Source organism: Amblyomma maculatum, chromosome 8 (assembly GCF_055883805.1).
Source record: "Amblyomma maculatum isolate TAMU_Amacu chromosome 8, ASM5588380v1, whole genome shotgun sequence".
Classification (NCBI taxonomy): Eukaryota; Metazoa; Arthropoda; class Arachnida; order Ixodida; family Ixodidae; genus Amblyomma; species Amblyomma maculatum.
The window spans coordinates 122,944,431-122,962,706 of record NC_139351.1 but is presented as its reverse complement, the minus strand read 5'-3'; the positions used below and the strand labels follow the sequence as shown (position 1 = coordinate 122,962,706).

At 44.2% G+C, this 18,276-nt stretch overlaps 2 protein-coding genes across 3 annotated transcripts in view; one reads left to right on the top strand and one right to left on the bottom strand.

Moving 5' to 3' along the window:
* Positions 1-4,509: 4,509 nt before the first annotated feature.
* Mettl2 (methyltransferase-like protein) lies at positions 4,510-15,776 on the top strand. Its single transcript, XM_084577533.1, has 8 exons — positions 4,510-4,883; positions 6,216-6,307; positions 6,378-6,574; positions 6,995-7,044; positions 8,137-8,197; positions 10,706-10,842; positions 12,682-12,854; positions 13,213-15,776. Exons 1-8 carry the CDS (start codon positions 4,804-4,806, stop codon positions 13,356-13,358), a joined length of 936 nt encoding a protein of 311 aa, XP_084433659.1. The 5' UTR covers positions 4,510-4,803; the 3' UTR covers positions 13,359-15,776.
* LOC146182432 (2-hydroxyacyl-CoA lyase 2-like) overlaps positions 15,756-18,276 on the bottom strand; it is a 19,890-nt gene continuing 17,369 nt past the window's right edge. For both annotated transcript variants that reach the window (XM_084577531.1, XM_084577532.1), the window contains one exon: positions 15,756-16,991. In XM_084577531.1, the coding sequence (XP_084433657.1) occupies positions 16,806-16,991 (186 nt within the window). In that variant the 3' untranslated portion in view covers positions 15,756-16,805. The remainder of the gene's footprint in view (positions 16,992-18,276) is intronic.

Here is an 18,276-nt window from a genome sequence, read left to right as displayed (position 1 = left end):
GTCGGCAGGATGATCGCCAGAATAACGACGCGGAAATCAGGGATGCGCGAAGAAGATACTCTTCGACTGGTGCAGGCCTTCGTCGTGAGCCGCATCGTCTATGCGGCACCCTACCTTCGTCTCAAGAAGTTTGACATCAAGAACCTCGACGTCATAATCAGAACAGCCTACAAGAAGGCCCTGGGCCTCCCTCTTACGACATCGACGGACCGGCTTTTACGACTGGGCGTCCACAACACGGTAGACGAGCTGATTGAGGCACACCTCACGGCGCAGGTGGTACGACTCTCCACGACTCTGACTGGCCGACAAGTCTTGAACGATTTGAACATCAATTGCCCCGAACAGCTAGACCCTAAAAGCGACATCCCAGCCTCATGGAGAGGACAATTCAAGGGAACTCCATTACCGAGGAATATGCACCCCGACTTTCACCAGCCAAGAAGACAAGCACGAGCGGAAGCTATAAAAAGGCACTACGGCGGGCGCGAGGGCGTGTTCTATGTCGATGCTGCGGGTCCTGAACAGGGAATGGCGGCCGTTGCGGTAGTACACCAAGATAAAACAGTGGATGGACTAATATTACACAGCCATGACACACTGGCTGCGGAGGAAGTGGCAATTGCCCTAGCTGCGACACACACTACCTCAGAATACATTCTTACAGATTCACAGACAGCATATCGCAATTACCTCAGGGGCAGGATTGCACCGCTAGCAGCTAAAATCCTGCAAGATAGTTACACCCGTGGCTACCAACCCATGGATAAACACTTAGTATGGGTACCAGGTCACCAGGGCATCCCAGGGAACGAGAGCGCACACGCCTCAGCCCGAGCATTTCTCCCCCGGGCACCCAATACGGATCTCGTGGAACCTCCTATCCCATTGCTAACTTACACCGAAATACTTCAGCACTTAAGATTATCTCGCCGGGTCTACCCTCCACCGGCAAAGACACTAGACAAAGGGGAGGAGATACACCTCCGCAAGCTACAGACCAACACTTTTAACAATCCACGCAGACTACACGCAATAGATCCAGAGTCATTTGACTCACAATGCAAATTCTGCGGGGAGAAGGCGGACCTATACCATATGGTGTGGGCATGCCAGCGAAATCAGACTGTCACTATTAATAACCAGCCAACGCAGGAGGGGTGGGAGGCAGCTCTGACCAGCTCGGACGCAAGGGTTCAAAAAGAACTCATCGGAAGAGCGCGGACAGCAGCCTACGCCAATGGGGTTCCGGACTGAGGACTCCAACCGCCGCTACAACCTCCTAATCATTTTCATTAAAATATTTTTACCACCACTGGTAAAATTGAAGAAATTTTAACCTACACTCGGCCACGAGTTCGATGCTTGAAAGCGGTACAAAAGCGCTTCTAGTGAATGCTGTGTTGCCTTAGAAACGTGCCGTAGAACGTTATACTGCGGTGTATATCGGTAATTATGAGCATGTTACTTACAGAAGTCGCAGTTACACGAGTAGCGAAGTACGTTTCCGCTACATTTCTTCTGCGCTCTGCGCACATGCAGAGCCATCTTGCGGCAAACACAGAAGAACCCCTCCTCGTAATGTGCGGCGCTGCCCCGACATGTGGCGCGCCACTCGCCCCTAACGCTTAAGCTTCGCCTTCAAGAGTGGAACGCGATAGCGTTATTGCACCTCGTTCGCACCGCCCACTCATTCGCTCGGTATGTTCGGTGCGAACTAGGTGCAATAACGCTATCGCGTTCCACTCTTGAAGGCGAAGCTTAAGCGTCCTCCAAATTTTTATTAGTGATACCATCTGTCAGCGCACGTTAAAGATCCCCAGGTGGTCGAAATTACTCCGTAGCCCTCCACTACGGCTCCTCTTTCTCTCTTTCTACTTTCATTCCCACCTTCCTCCCTTCCCTTACGGCGCGGTTGCGGTGTCCACAGAAAACAAGTGAGACAGTTACCGCGCCTTTCCCTTCCTATAAATAAATCAGTTTTTTTTTTTTTTTTTTTTGGGGGGGGGGCGGTGCCGTGTTGGTTCTAAGCCGAAGAATCTCTGCGCTTACTTCTGCCGTGTTAATAGGGGCATCAAGCTCATCATTGGCGTCCCCTAAGTAATCTGGAAGGGGTATCCTGCTTGTATCGCCAACATACAAGTCTTGCAACTGTCGAAATAACTTCTCGTCATCTCTTGAAAAGGAGTGTCTAATCTTCTCGGCTCCTTGAGCTAAGATCAAGTGTGTAGTATCGATGGAGGCGAAACGAAGAGGCGTCCGTGTGCTGTGCGATGTCAGCGCATTTTAAAGATCCTCAGGTGGTCGAAATTAATCCGTAGCCCTCCACTATGGCTCCTCTTCCTCTCTTTCCACTTTAACTCCCACGTTCCTCCCTTCCCTTAAGGGCGCGGTTGAGGTGTCCACATAAAACAAGTGAGAGAGTTACCACGCCTTTCCCTTCTTATAAATCAATCAAACAGCGAAGCTCGCTCGCTGCGTACCGGCTCTCGTATCGAATCCCGGCCTCGGTGGCCGCTTTTCGATGGAGGCGAAAAGCAAGGCGCCCGTGTGCTGTGCGATGTCAGTGCACGTCAAAGAACCCCAGGTGGCCGAAATTTCCGGAGTCCTCCACTACGGGGTCTCTCACAGCCTGAGTCGCCCCGGGACGCCAAACCCCACAAACCAAACCTATTATTTGAGATGCGCCGCTGATAGTCCGGGCTGAGTCGCAAGCTAGCGACCATCTCACTAGCTACCGTCGGTGGAACCGCATCATAAACACCTCGGTATAGCATTGGCTTTCCGCGAGACACACCAAAGATATCGCCGTGGCAGAGAACCGTTACTCTTTTCTCTTTTGGCCCACTATATGCTCATAGACACTCAATGTGGTGCCACCATTTATCTTTATTCGGGTCAAAATTGTTATTTAACCACTCTCCGGACAGCGCTTTCATAATTTTCATATCTTTTTCGCTTCATATTTAGCACACATCTACTATTCAAGTAAAAATCAATTGGGATAGGAAAGATTGGTGCATAGCGCTAAAAAGACAAGGACACAGCGAGACACACAGGACCTTGTGTCCTTGTCTTTTTAGCGCTATGCACCAATCGAACCATCACCAACTCGCCCACGCTTCCACCCTGGGATAGGAAATTAACACACGGCATATGTACTCTAATTTTTTTGCCCTCAAACCAAGGGCTGGAAAAGAGGCGATCAGCTTTTTCGTGAATGTGTTTCGTTGAAAGGTGAAAGGTTGGTGTACAGATTTTCTTTGTATGGAAACAGAAATATCATTTTCAATTGGCTGTAATTTCACTCACATTTCTTAAAATGTTTTAACGGAATTTGGACTGGAAGTCCGTCGTTGTGGGCAGAACGGGCAGCGTCGTCCGCCTGGTTATTTCCTGCAATGCCACAATGTCCTGGCAACCACTGGTAGATGATGTCGTGACCTTTGGATATTGCGGCGTGGTGCAGCGTGCGGATCTCTGCAATGAGTTGTTCATTTGAACCGTGGCGTAGTGCGCCACTTGCATGCCTTAAAGCGCTGCTTTGGAGTCGGTGAAAACTGAACATTCTTTGTGGAGTTCCTGGCTGATGTATTCGACTGCGAAAGCCTGAGCGTTGCTACTGCACATGGTACATTGCGCGCCCCTTGTATAGCTTTTACTACCAACGCCAGGGCTGCTGCCGCACGGCGGAAATTTTCTTCCCTTACTCCGACCGTAAGCCGCTGCGTTTCGACTGAGGTGAAACAAAGAGGCCCCGTGTGCTGTGCAATGTCAGTACTTTAAAGATCACCAGTTGGCCGAAATTACTCAGCACTCCACTACGGTACCCCTTCTCTCTTTCCACTTTCCCTCCCACCTTTCTCCCCTCCCTTACGGCGCTGTTCAGATGTTCACAGAAGTCTGTTAGATACAGCGCCTTTCCTTCCCCGACAACATCCTCTACCGTTTGGCGTGTCGCCACATCCAATGGACGTCGTCGTTAGTCGTGTGGATAATGTCGACGTGTTTTTTATTTTAATCTGACATTTTGGCTCTACTTAATTAACTAATTATCGAATCGACAGAACTTTTCTGTGGCATACTCATATCATCCTCTATCGATCACAATCATTCGTTTTACCCTAACTCCTCTTAGAACGACACAACGGCTACACACACAAATTGGAAAAATTAAGGACAAAGCAACCTTGCATTCTATTCCATTAAATAATTGTTGCAAATATTTTAATGCTCCTGAGTAATATATTGACATCCTGCTCATTGCGTCAAATCACATAACAAGTGATAAGTACGTGAGTAGGTGGAGCGGGTGGAGGGAGTTCGAACTGAAAGGTAGCAGACGATTTTCCCATGACCACACTTTTCGCTTATTCTCTCATGAAAACAACTTTTTATCTCTTTAAACTAATACACATAAATAAAAAACTACTTAAATTGGTAATTTAATCATTTTTGGTCCAAACGTACCGCTAGCTTTCTTTATTTCTCTCTGTCAGCTCTGTCGCCACCGACATCAGCAATGGCAGCCTCCATGTATTTCTAGCAACTCGACGTGCGTAAGATGCCTACGGCCAAGTAGGGGTTTTGTCTGTTGTGCGTTCGCGTCTCTAAAAGTTTACCTGCATTTTTATTTGGTGCTTGTACCATAGTCGCATTACAGGCCACGATTACATTGTTGTCGGGGCGCGCCATTACTATCGACTGCGAAACCGTGTTGGTGATCAAAGCGTGGCAACGCTAACGTCGAGTTGATCTCGCACATGCACCACCGTGAAATGCACCTTTGGTGACATAAACACAATGAGTGAAAGTGACAAAAGACCCCAGTTTGGCCAACGTTATCTGGACGACGACAGCCGCGTCTTTGAGCACAACGCTTGGCAAGTATATGATTCGTTTTCATCGGTTTCGGGTATGCCAGTTGAACATATGTCATCACCTGACTGCGAAGTCGTGCTAGGCACCGACGATATGAAAAGATATTATAGAAGTACAGCCTTTGTCAAAAGTGTAGATCCCAGGGTGTCTGCTTCTGAGCCGTGTAGTGGCGCTGATTTAGCATTAGTGCCAGAGGATCGGCTCTGATTAATGCAGGTCCTTCCCATTGGAGAGGGTGAGAAAAAATCTTACCATCAAGAGATTCGGAACACTGAAAATGCATTGCATTTTCAATGCATGAAAATGCATGAAAGTGCGGCATTACAAGCCGCACGAAGTGGCTCGGAAGAAAACCACCTAGGCTCTAAACTTTTGACACAGACTGTACGTGTGTGTCCGATAACCACAAATTTGCAGCTGCGTTAATGAAGACAGAAAAATATTTCTGAGAAAGCGCGATCCGATCAGTGACGTTTTAGCATTTAAGTAGTCCCTCTATTTTTCCACCGAACGCCATAGTTTCGAGACGTTGCTTGAGGAATGAGAAAAGTAAAACTGAATTATTTTCCTTTTTTTAAAGATAGCGTTCGTAAAAAAAAGCTAGGAGGACGCTGGCACAGAGTTTGGCAAAGTGCTAAACATTTTATTTGCTGGTTTGTCTCTTTGGGGGTAATGAAGGCGCAGGACCTAGCTAACATCGCAGTCTTTGAAGTCACCTTGATTTTAAAAAATTTAAAAAACTTGTTTTATAGTGGTTTTTGGTTTGGTTTGGTTTTGTGAGGTTTAACGTCCCAAAGCGACTAAGGCTATGAGAGACGCCGTAGTGGAGGATTCCGGAAATTTCGACCACGTGGGGTTCTTTAACGTGCACTGACATCGCACGTCACACGGACGCCACTCCGTTTCTGTCATTGTGCTGTAAAAATTAACTTCACCGTCAAAACCTGCCACACCTCAAAGCAAATAATTAAAAAGTACAGCTCTTGAATTTGATCGATGGTGTTGTAACTCCTTTTGATGCGGTGCATCTATGGCTTAGAAATGCTAAATATTGTAAGGTGTGAGTGTACACATTTGGAAGCAGAAAAGCCTCGCCTTTGCAGTGAGTTTGCGTCCATATTTATGGTACTTCAATAACATATATGCATGCATGTGTGGCTGCAAGGGCATGATGATACCGCTTTTGACTAAACATTCCATGCAAGTAAGCAAGTGTAGCACCAACAAGTTTAGTTCGACATATGGGAAAGGCTTTGCTGCAGTTGTCAAACTTGTGATGATCAGTTTAGCGTACTGCTTGGTCTTGTATTAAATGGATGGACGTTCTTGTGCAGGGACGATGTGTGCTGGACTGAAGAGCAGCTCAAAGCAGCCCAGCAAAAGGTTGACGAGAACTCCGTCTCCAAAGTGGAACCCGCCCTGAAAGGTGCAGACTGGCACTCTGTGTGACGAGTTCTAGTGCTTAATCATTTTGTGATTTTTGCCTTTTTTTACAGAGCAGTATGAAGCTGAAGCAGCTCAGTACTGGGACAAGTTTTATGGTATCCATAGCAACCGATTTTTCAAGGACCGGCACTGGTTGTTTGTCGAGTTTCCAGAGCTCCTTCCTGGGAACAGCATTGCAAAGGTCATTCCACAGGATGACAGAGAGGAAGATTACCCAGGAAAGGCAGCCTCATTAAGAATTCTTGAGGTATGCCACCTATACCATCTGTAGAAGCGGAAGAAAAAAGTGGTGCATTTTCATGTCCCAAAAGCACTCTTACTCATTTGAGAGATGTCAATATGGGAGACTCTAGACAAATTTCAGATGTTGTGCGCAGACTGTTTGATGAACAAAGGGTCTGCATAAAATTTTTGAATTTTACCGCCCTTCAAAACAAACGTTTTTGTTTAGTATTCCTGAGTTTTACTGAGTTTTCAGTGTATGTTAAAGAACCCCAAATGTTTGAAATTAGCCAAAAGCCAGAGCTCCATAGAAAACTGAAAAGCATAGCAACAAAAGTGTGTAGTATTTTAAAAGAATAGTTCATTCCATTTTTTTCTCTGTAGCTAGCCAACACAAAGGTTTGTGGCACAGTTTTTTCATCACTTTACTTATTCTTACTTTCAGATTGGCTGCGGCGTTGGAAACACAGTATTTCCCATACTGGAAGTGAATAGGTCAGTTAGTTTTTCATTACTGTGATTGCTGAATTGCTTTACGTAAATGGCCAATCAAAAAGTCCGTTCTGCAAATCGGTTAGCACCAAGGGAAAAAGTTTATTAACGCGACAGCGTTAAACGCCCCGTTTGTCAGAAAATCCGGCATCAGCGTTGTCTATGTTCGAGCATGTTTCTGGTGAGTAGTAATTGGCAGGTGGCATAGCCGAGCACCAATTGGTTGGCAGGCTCTGTGGCGACATGAGACAATGCGAGATGACCAAGTTGGTAGGATCTGCCAACGGTTTCTTTGAGATGGGAGGGCATTTAACACTGTGCGACCTTTTGTACTCCAAGTCAGACATGCCACTCCTACACCCACCGCGCAGGCACATTTTTACACCTTGAGGAGCTTTATATTTAATTCGAATAGTCTTTCACATAATATGCTAGCTTATGACTGTATGCTAATGAGTGTGTGTAAGATAATAGAGGCACAAATTGAGGGATTAGAGATTTAATTGGACAGGTGGACTCCTCGGAATGTTCAACTTATGGCATCCCAGAGACTGTGGACCATATATTATTGGTGTGCCCAGTGTATGCATGTGAAAGAGGTGTGCTAGCCGCTTCCTTGAAGCGTTTGGACAACAGGCCTCTGTCGGAGGAACTGCTGCTGGGCGCGTGGCAGGACAAGGGGTAGGGTGTCATGGCAGTCCGGGTTCTTTGCCGTTTTTTGTGCGCCACTGGACTTGAATCGCTTTTGTAAAGCAAGCTGCCGTGCCTGTATATATATTTCATATGCTTTCTCCCACATCGTCACCCGTCATGATCTTCTTTCTTCTCCCCTTTCCCAGTGCAGAGTAGGAGGCCAGATTTTAATCATTCCGGCCAACCTCTCTGCCTTTCCTTTCAATAAATCTGTCTATCTATCTATCTAGAGATTAAGTGAGTAGCAAAGTACAGGTTTCTGCAAAGGGTTTTGAAAGATGGAAATTTAGAACAAAAATTAAAATCTGTGCAGCCACATCCCGAGCGGTGCGGTCTGCTCTTATCGGTGCGACCTGGAAGCCAGACGAGTGAAACGTGCTTCTTCTTTTTTTTTTCACACAGGGATCCTGGGCTGTTTGTGTACGGCTGCGACTTCTCACCAACAGCCATCTCTGTGCTGAAGGTAGGTAGATGCCGAATTTGGGTGTCAACCAGTATGGCACTTTCTACATTGCGTTGGTTTGGGTTTTACCAGCATATTGTCATGTGGTGGTGATAAGGTCGATGACACAAATGAAGAGTCGGTGATTGCACTGAAGAAACTTTTTATTGGGCTGACTTGCGCCTGCAAAAGAACTAAGGGATTTGGCGGCGGCGATAGCAACAATCGTGCTCGTCAATCGTCGAACTAAGAATACCTGTCGCACACGTCAACGCACAGTTTAAAGGTGGCTTAGAACCATCTAGATAACGTCGCAAACAGTTACTAGCACAACCTAGAACATTGTAGAAACATACGCGAGTGGTCGGAATTTTCGGGACAGATCTCGGCGCATCTTGCGTGACAAAGAAACTGATAAAGGTGCATCTCGCGACATCGAGCATTAACAAACACAGAATACAGAATTGATTTGCGTGCCAGATTCACAGTGATAAGGCCGCATGCCGGCGGCTGCTAAAAACAACAAATACTGTTTTGAAGGTTTCAAGGAAATATTTTCTGTGTTGAAACTGATGCAGTGTGGTTTTGTGTTGTTTATATGGCAGAAAAAGACAAACATTTATTTCTGACGTGTGAGCTTGTTACCCTTTGAAAGTAGTAGCTATGAAAGTTCATTCTGCTGCCCAGCACAACTTTCAATGGTATTCATCAGGCTTGTGGACTATGTAAACGTGTAGCCTGCTGCTTGTCGAGCGTTTTAAGCACAAAGCCGCACGCACACAAATGGTACCAATGCCATCTACCATAGGAAGGGAGCAATCTGAAATGTGCTTATAGGTCTAGTTTTGTCTAGCGAAATAGTAATTTATCTGACCTGATGCAAATGACACAAAATAAAACACCTATTGAGAGGAGTGAAATCCCTGGTCTTGTCCTTTCTGTGCTCCATATGTTTCTTTCTTTTTTTTTTTACTATGTTCACCTTTCTGTCCTGCAGTGATATAAGCCATGCAACTAATTTTGTTTTCAACTGTGACTATTTATTCTTAATTATGGTGTATGAATAAAGCACTGTCATCAAATGTGTACTAGATTGTTACATGTGAGGGAGCCAACGTCCACCGACACCATGAAAAACATAATTTTTCTTTTTTGTAGTAATTAATGTGAATTAATCATATGATCACGGAGATAACTGATTAAAAAGGGGAAGGAAACAACCACATGCTGTCGGTGGGATCCGAACCCATGACCTCCAAATTTCGTGTCCGATGCGCTAGATTTTGTGGTCTTGCTAAAAACAAAGGGCCAGTGTACTGAATCATCAAGATCAGTTTTTTTTTGTTTTTCTTTTTTACATGCTCAAGATTATTCCGCACACAAAACTGTCGGAAATTCCCTTTGCTTGGAGAACTGCCAAACTAATTGAATGTCATGCGATGTTTGGAAAGAATGTCTTGTCTCTCTGCATTACTGAAAGTGCTAGCTTTTCTTGCTGTTTACAGTAGCAGTATGTAAACTACCGTTGCTCTCTGTCGTCTAGTTATGGAAAAGAAAAACAGATATTTAAATATACTTGAAACATCGGAGTTAGAACTGGGCAGCTTTTGCGAGATAAAATCGTCTTGAAGTACACTGCCACTGATCTGACAGGTTCAAGGAAGCGAGGCTTTTATTGGTTTTCTTAAAACAACTTATAATTAAGTTTATTTGCTCCCTACAGGTGTTATCAGCTAGCCTGATGGCCTGCCCGTGTACACTAGCTATGTAATGGAAGAAAAAATTGTGGTTACACTTAAGCTCCGCCTTTAAAAATATGACGCGACAGCATTAATGGAACCCATGTGGATTATCATTTATGTGCAGTCAATGCCGAAAATACTCAGCCCGAGGGGTTGGTTTCTAAGCCCCGTAATGGGGCTCATTTCACATCTCCAGGGTTCGAAATCTTGCAGGTGACGACAATTCTTTTCCTCGCATTTCTCAAGCCTAGGTACTCCAGCACTGTTTCCTGGAGCCTCGCTACAGGGCTTACAAGCAAACCCTTTGGGCTGTATACTTTTGACAAAGACTGTACATGCTTTTTGCTACTTGATTGATCTCTAAATCTTTAACTTGCGCCCTTATTATTATCTCACACATCTCACTGACATACATTTCTAAGCCACCGTATCATGTGAAAGACCGGCCGACATAGATACAAAACCGAGTTTAACCAAGGCTCAAAAACTGGCTAGTGTGGCCTAGGAGTGGTGTGCTTAACTCGGGATCCAAAGGTGCCGGTGGGTTTGATTCCCTTCTCAAATGAGCGCCCAAAGTTGGCAGCTCTTGCCATCTACCACCTGCCAGCTTCCACCTGCCAGAGCCATACTCATGGTGCTTTTCTTACAAAGCCAGAGTCAGATTTCCTGGAAGCAAGGCCTTTAAGTCTGTCGCATTGAAACCCTGGTTTCTACTGCATCTCCAGTACCATTTACTTCTGCTACTTTTTTGTGTGATGCTCTTCTCTTCTGCCTCAACATTTCACAGGAGCACAAGGATTACAATGAAAAGCGGTGTCACGCTTTTGTCTGTGACGTGGCGAAAGAGTGGGATGTCCCATTCCCTGAGCGAAGCTTGGACTTCGTCATGCTCATTTTTGTTCTCAGCGCCATCAGCCCCGACCGGTAAGGACCAAAACCATGCCGTATTTTTCTCCATAGACACACACTCGTGGTTTTCATGCTCGAAGTTTAGTTTAGCCTTTTAAACTGCACTGTTAGCCAGCAGTTATACACACACACACACACACTGATGTTGAAAATTTAAAAGGACTTATAAATTACTCGTGATAAAAATGGTGCCCATTTTTTAATGGCTAAACAAGTGAAATAGTTGGCAACCTACGGTATCTTTGAAAAGTACTAGAAACAAAAACATTTGGAAAAAATCACTCCCTCAGTGTGCTGGCTGTATATATGGTGAGAGGGAGACAAGGTTTATATCTTTGATTTTTATCTGAAGTACTTGCAAACTCTGCAGATATTTTAAGTCCTGTTTGGTCACTGCAAGCGTACGTTTTCCTGCGAAATCATGTGATAAGTCTGAGATGGTAGAGGAGACCGAAATACGCTCACTTTCAAAAATTAATTCAAAACTTTCAATAGGTTAAAAATTAAATTGCGACATTTTTTACCAACATAAAAAACAAAAAGTGAGAACACGATGCTGTGAGGGGAAATAAAAAATAAATGAGTTTCATTGGTTTTTGAGGAAAGGGAAGGCATACTATATCTGTCACTTCTCGGCAAACACCTGAACCACACTTCAGGGGAGGAAGGTGGGAGCAAAAACAGAGAGAAAGAAGTGCCGTACTTGAAGGCTCCGGAATAATTTCAACCACCTGGAGACCTTTAACATGCACTGACATTGCATAGCACACAGACGCCTTGTGTGTTTCGCATCCTTCAAAACATAGCCGGTGTGGTTCAGTCCAGACCCAGGTGTACAGTTCAGTAGTCAAGCATCTTCACCACTGAGACGAGCATATGTTTTGGTTTTGAAACATTGGCAAATAAAAGGTCGTATAAAGAAGCAATGAGGGAAAAAAAAAGGAGGTAAAATGGTAGTTACGGCAGTGGTAATAGGTGCTAGCATTGAATTCTGCAAGACCTGAGGAAGGAAGAAAATACTCCACCCTAATACTTGTGTGTGCAGTGTTGTTGTTACACCTTGGTTAAAGGCTGGCTGTGATTCAATCACCTGGCTATATTTTCGTTACCATGTGCAGCAGGCTTGGTTGCATTTAAATGGCTCAAACATTGCTCACTCCATATCATCGTGAAGGTTTTCGTCATGTCATCGGCTTTGTACCATGCTGCTTCATCCCTTGACTTGTGCAGTTTGCGACCGATTTTCGGACTTTCGTGGGATCGCGAAAACGTCCAAAAAATAAAATTCTGTTGAAAAAAAAAATAGCTTTGCATAAACTGATTGCCACGACGGTAGAGGAAAGAGTCAGTAGCCCTGTCTGATTTCCGACGGTCTCGCCGCGCAGTGTTTACACGAAGAACAGGAAGCAACCAGCGTTCGATGGCTGTATTGCCATCGGCACCTCACGGGCGAATGCGCTGGCTCAGATGAAGTGAAGACGCGAAATCGAACCTGCCACTGCGAGCTCGTATGCAGCTAAGCGTCGCACTGTTTAAAGGGCCTCATATTTCCGGCTTGAAATTTGCTTTATATAATCACATATTCGACCCCCCTTGAAGCCTGAAATATTAGCGTTCCGGAATGCACGTTATATGAAGGCTTGGCTATTGGAAGCGGCGGCAAATGTGAATGAGATGGGAAAAATCGAGCAGTTAGTCGCGATGCGTATATGTTAGCTCGTATGCGTTAGTTGTATGGAGCGTGTTGGAATGCTGCAAAAAAGTTCGAATAATCGAGCATGTCTGAAAAATCAAGCGTCTGAATTTTCGGTCATTGACCGCTTTTAATTTGCATTATGTTTGTTTTATTTTCAGGATGCAGCATGTCATAGACTCTGTGGCGCGGTACCTCAGGCCAGGAGGAAAGGTGATCTTCAGGGACTATGGTCGCTACGACATGGCGCAACTCAGGTTCAAGAATGGCCGCTGCATAGAGGACAACTTTTACGTCCGGGGAGACGGGACCAGGGTGTACTTCTTCACGCAAGGTGATCGTTCCGTGTGCATTTCAAACTAAGCCTAGGTGTCGAGTAATGAATAAGCCCAGGCAGGCCTCACACATAGCATCTCGCACAATAAATTCAAGCGCTTATTTAGGCATGTTCACACCGAAATTCTGAAGCAACGTAAAAGGACACTTCAGAACGGATTTGGTGCAGGCATCCATGCATGCAGAGAGAAGAAAAGCTGTTTAACTTAATTGTTGAACAACACCACCAGTTCAACCAAGGTGCCTTCATGTGTAGAAGTTTAAGTGTAGAAGTTTAAAAAAAAGAAGTGTAAAAGCTTAAAAATAAGTGTAGAAGCTTAAAGAAAGAAGGAAATAATTTTGTCCTGCCATTCCAGACGAGCTGACGAAGATGTTTGCCAAGAGTGGCTTTGCAGAGGAACAGAACCACTTGGACAGAAGGCTGCAGGTCAACCGTGGAAAGCTGCTGTGCATGTACAGGGTGTGGATACAGGCCCGATTCAGAAAGGAAGAGACCACATGACAGATGATCATTGGCTCACGTTGTATTGATATGAGCTTCAGGCCACTACACATAGTGCTTTCAGCGCTAACTAATGTCACCTTCTCGGCTTCTTCATCAGTGTCGATCATGGCGGTGCTGTCACCATCACTGGCCAGGTCATATCCATTGATTCGCTGTTATATTCTGTTCAACGTCACTTGTGGCCATATTATCTGATGATGATGGCCCATTACTATTTATACTAGCTTGTTAAGAGTTAGCACTTGTTAAATATGAATTGCGTTATGAATTTAGCCCCTAAACAATTGACGCTAGGTGTTAATTTTGAAAGCACTACATGTTTAATGCCTTAATTAGGGGTGTGCAAATATTGCAATTTTCTAATAAGACTATGGAAAGAAAGATGTTTTCGAATATCGAATATCTGACCAGTAAAAAATAAAACAAAGCAAGATTAAAACATAGCAACAGTGTCTTCTTTACTTCAGAACTCGAATGGTATTTGCGAATAAAATTAAACTAGAATTGCACTGTTCAGTATAAATTTTATACAGGATTCCACATACCAGTTTTTGTACAAAAAGGATCTGCATGAAACTGGATGGAGCTGTCAATTCGCTGCGGAATACAGTAAGCTCATTAAAGAAAATCTCCCAAAAACCATTTGCATGACTGTAATCGTATCTGATGAACACCCGCACGATAGATGCAGGTGAGTGATTTGAATGCCTTCGCACAAACATAGTCTTTTTTTTTCTTACGATAAAAAGGAGGCTAAGGTAGGATGTAGCAGATAAAAATGGTCAGTTCAGTGCAAATTTTAAATTCCTCAATTAATTTTCTTTCTGTAACCCTCACGGTCTTGTCTCTATCGTGACAAAATATTGTAGTAAAATATTAAAAGTATATGTAATGTATGGTAGTCAGAAGTTAAATTAAAACTGAATCACACTTCTGATGATCTGAGCATACCATGAATTCCTTAGGTTTCCAATAACACTACACAATCTACATTAGTATCGCCATGAAGAAGAGAAATCAGTGGATCGAAGCTTCCTTTAGTTGCAACGCCACATTTCTCAGACATGAATCAATAAACAAAGCAGGTGCATTAATAAAGATTCAAAGTTGATTTTCTCAGCTTTCAATTTTCACGGAGCTGCTGCAACTCATCCCTGCGGCATTTCGGTAATCAGTGACAACAGAGCGATTATTTAATGTGCATGACTCCTTACTAAGGCATTAAAAGTGAAATTAAAAATTAGCTGATGGTTTAGCTTGCAGTTGAACCTGGAGTTACGCGAGATCAATCTATATGGCTACGCTTAGGTTCGGCTTGAAAGTAAAGACATAGCTTTTGCACATAGTAGTTTACTCTGTGGTTTCAGCTTTATTTATGCCATAGGGGAATCACTTCACGTATGAGCACCCCTTGCCTCTCATCGTTGACCATTCTCATTCGGGTGTGGAGGACTTCTAGTGGTATGGAATCGTCTCTACGTCTAACTCCAAGGCACACCGCTGTCACAACGTTCGAACGAACCTTCTGTCCTAGTAACTCGCTGTTGTCGTTCGCCTCTACCAACTACCGAGTTATCTGTGTTCTTCCTTTTGGACAGGCACAGCGAAATGCCGAGACTGTGGCCAATATAGCTCTCGCTACAATATATTTCTCTATTAATATCCTTGCACGAGTTTTCAAAACTGATTTTTGTAAAATCGTTTGTCATATAAATATGTGTCGTGAATTTTAACTTTTATTTTTTAAAATTGCTAGGCATTAAAAAAATATTGATTTGCTGCACATTATGCAAACATGCTGACAAACAAATTCTGGGCATTTTCTCTTCAGTTATTTAAAGCCACAGGGATGACTACTTTAGTAATCATAGCTAAATAACAAAAGCTTTTTAAATTGCTACTGGCTTCGCTTGTTTATGAACATTGCAGTACAGGGGAATGTCAAAGCTCATATGTGTCAACCACTACTAATTTTGTCTGTCACAAAAAAAATTGTAATCATAGCTAAAGAACAAAACCTCTTAACTTATACTGTAGTCTATGAGCAAGCAGTACAGCAGGGGAATAAGTGTTGAGCACTACTAGTTTTAATTTTGTCACAAAAAAAAAAAAGAAAAAAAGGCCCTGCTGCTCTCTGCTTTCACTCGTGTTCAATGAGCAGGAAAGAAATTCACCACAGGAACAAACTGTGAAAAAATACAAGCTGTATTTATAAACGTCTGTACATTCAGGTCTCGGCAATATTTTCCAGCTTTACAGTTTGTAACACTACGGTTATGTATAACGTCAGTAACGACAGTGCAGTACATCGTATGAGAGTTGGAATACTACTTTTTTTTTCTCATTATACTTGGAGCAAATGGCCTAAAAATAGTATGGCAGTGACTTACTTGCAAAAAAAAAAAAGAAAAAGGTGCTGTAGAATACACATTCAGCTTGTAGCTGCTATTAATGCCTGTCGCTGTTATCTCAGCTACAGTTGGCCGGCAATAATCTGAACTTGGGCGATTTTCACTTTCTGTTCATTCAGGCAAGTTTTATGTTTTCAGTTGCCAATATTCATTTTCAAAGTGCCATGAAACTGATGAACTAAAACTGTCGTCAGCAGTTCAAAATTTGCTCTTCCTTGCAACGTTAACTGATTGCTAAAGACAGCTCTGTCTAATTATTGTTCTAAGTATTTACTGCAGAGAGAAGTGGTTTTAAAAATTTGCCCGTCACATGGTTCAAACTCATGAACCCTACGCTAAAGAGGACTTCGTAATCACGGCCATTGTTGGCAGTGCCATTAAAGCTCAGTCGCCCAGCTCACAACAATACGGCTATATATTTTTTCAAAACTTTACAACAAAATTCTTAAGGCTCAGAGCGGTAAGTGCAATTGGACTGCATTACCTGCTAAGCAATTATATATATTCACCAGAATTCTTTACTGACAGTTGCTGCTAGTGTTATCTCATTCCTGCTCTCCTGTTATTTCAGCATAACTATTTGCCTCCAACTTCATTTGTCAACCCATTCCATACAAAATAAAAGACATTTGCCGGAGAACCGCCTAAGGTTTAGCTGCCGGTACGCCACCTCTCTTTCATGACATAGCACCATCACGTGATGGTGACCTTGACGTGGTTGACCATTATTCACACAGCAGAGCTAGTTATGTCCAGAGTGGAATGAGACTGCTCTTTGCGTGATCAACGAGCAATACATGAGACTGCACTTTGCATGATCAACGAGCAAAACATATAATATAAATTTCTCCCAAACTAAGACACGTGACTATAAAGCAATACGCTGTGCAATAATTTCAATAACAGCCTGTCCCAGAGTAAGTAGTAACCAATATGTGAAACTGCTACAGGTGAATACCGGTACCACAGCAACAGGAAAACAGCAGTACCGTAACAGAAACTCTACGCAGTTCGGAACAAAATGTGCTGAACATCACACAGAGATGCTGCCTTCCCTAAAGGAAGTCTTCCCGATGAGACAGTTGAGAAGCACACTTTGTCCCTCCCTGTTGAGCCTTAGTGCTTCTCTGAAGACCTCTTGCAGCCGATCCTTGTCTGGCAACGACACGAGGACACCCTTGGCGCCAAGCCCTTCCACTGCCTTGTGGTAGTCTGTGTACTGCAGTGAATTAAAAAGTTCATCAGAGTTAACAAGAACGTGACCAAGAGAGAGGTCTTGCGAAAATGGAAGCACTTTGTGCAGAAGCTGTGGTTCTTTAAAAACCTAACCTGCATTATCTATAATGATGCTCATTGTAGCGTTGCCCTAGTTTGCTGATTAGGAAGTTGTTACTAATTATAGCAAGTTTCAAGCCGTTCAGAGAAAAGCATTATGCTTTACATGCAACTGATCTAGCTTCACATCCTTCATTCCCAAATAAGTACTTGCAACATTTTCACTTCTTGAGCGCTTGGTTTGAAATAGATAAAAACTTCTTCACGACACAGCAAACACAAATCTATAGAGTCTGGCCCCCTGTAACAATTCTAACGCTGCAAGGCCTTGGAGCAAGAAACCTTTAGGAGTGGAAACTCCACTGTCTGCGGCGACCAGAAAAGGTCACAAGCCCACGGCGCCACTATCATGCTGGCGGCGCCTGTCCGCGTGGAAAGAAATTACCGCCATTTCGGTTGCCAAGGCAACCAGTCCATGTTTCTTCTGGTGGTCAAGGATTACCTCACCTCCAAGCTCATCATAGTACTTATCACGCCTGATCATCTTGCTCGTTAAATGCTTCTCGCAGACGTAATCTCTCGATGTGAGCTGACGGCCGCCCCCAGGAATTGCCGCAGCCCATGCTTGCACTCAGGATCATTCAGTGCCTTGAAGATGCTCACCTTCTCCCTGCAACACTTGTAACCGCTTTTGCAATTTTGAACAAAACACCTGCGTCCCATCTTAGTCCAGCAAATTCCGAAGGAGGCCGCACTATGCTATTAGTATTACGGCCCTCGAACAGACGCCGACAAGAACTGTTGCTGTTTGGCGCACAAATACAACGTTATGGCGTGCCCGCTGCAGCAAACACCCGTGTCGTCTGCTTGTCGTCTACTTTGAGCGTGCAATGCCGAAGATCGCGCCAGAGCCACCTGCCCAGGCGCTGCATTTTTTTTTCGCTGCAGCTTCTACGACGCGCATGCCGCCGCAACTGCATACGGCCGCGTCATGCTCAGTGCTGTCGGCGCTAGAATTGTGACCTTATCTGGTTGCCCGCGCTCGCGCTGACGGGAGCTTCACCTCCTAAATGGTTTCTTGCTCCGTGTGCAAGGCCAACAAGACAGAAGTAAACCTGATCTTTACTGAACCCGAGTGCGGAGATCTTACATTTAAGGCATCTTATTTCCCCAAATCCATTGGTGACCGTGATCAGCCCGTAGTGCTTCAGGCGGTATGGGCCGGGCAA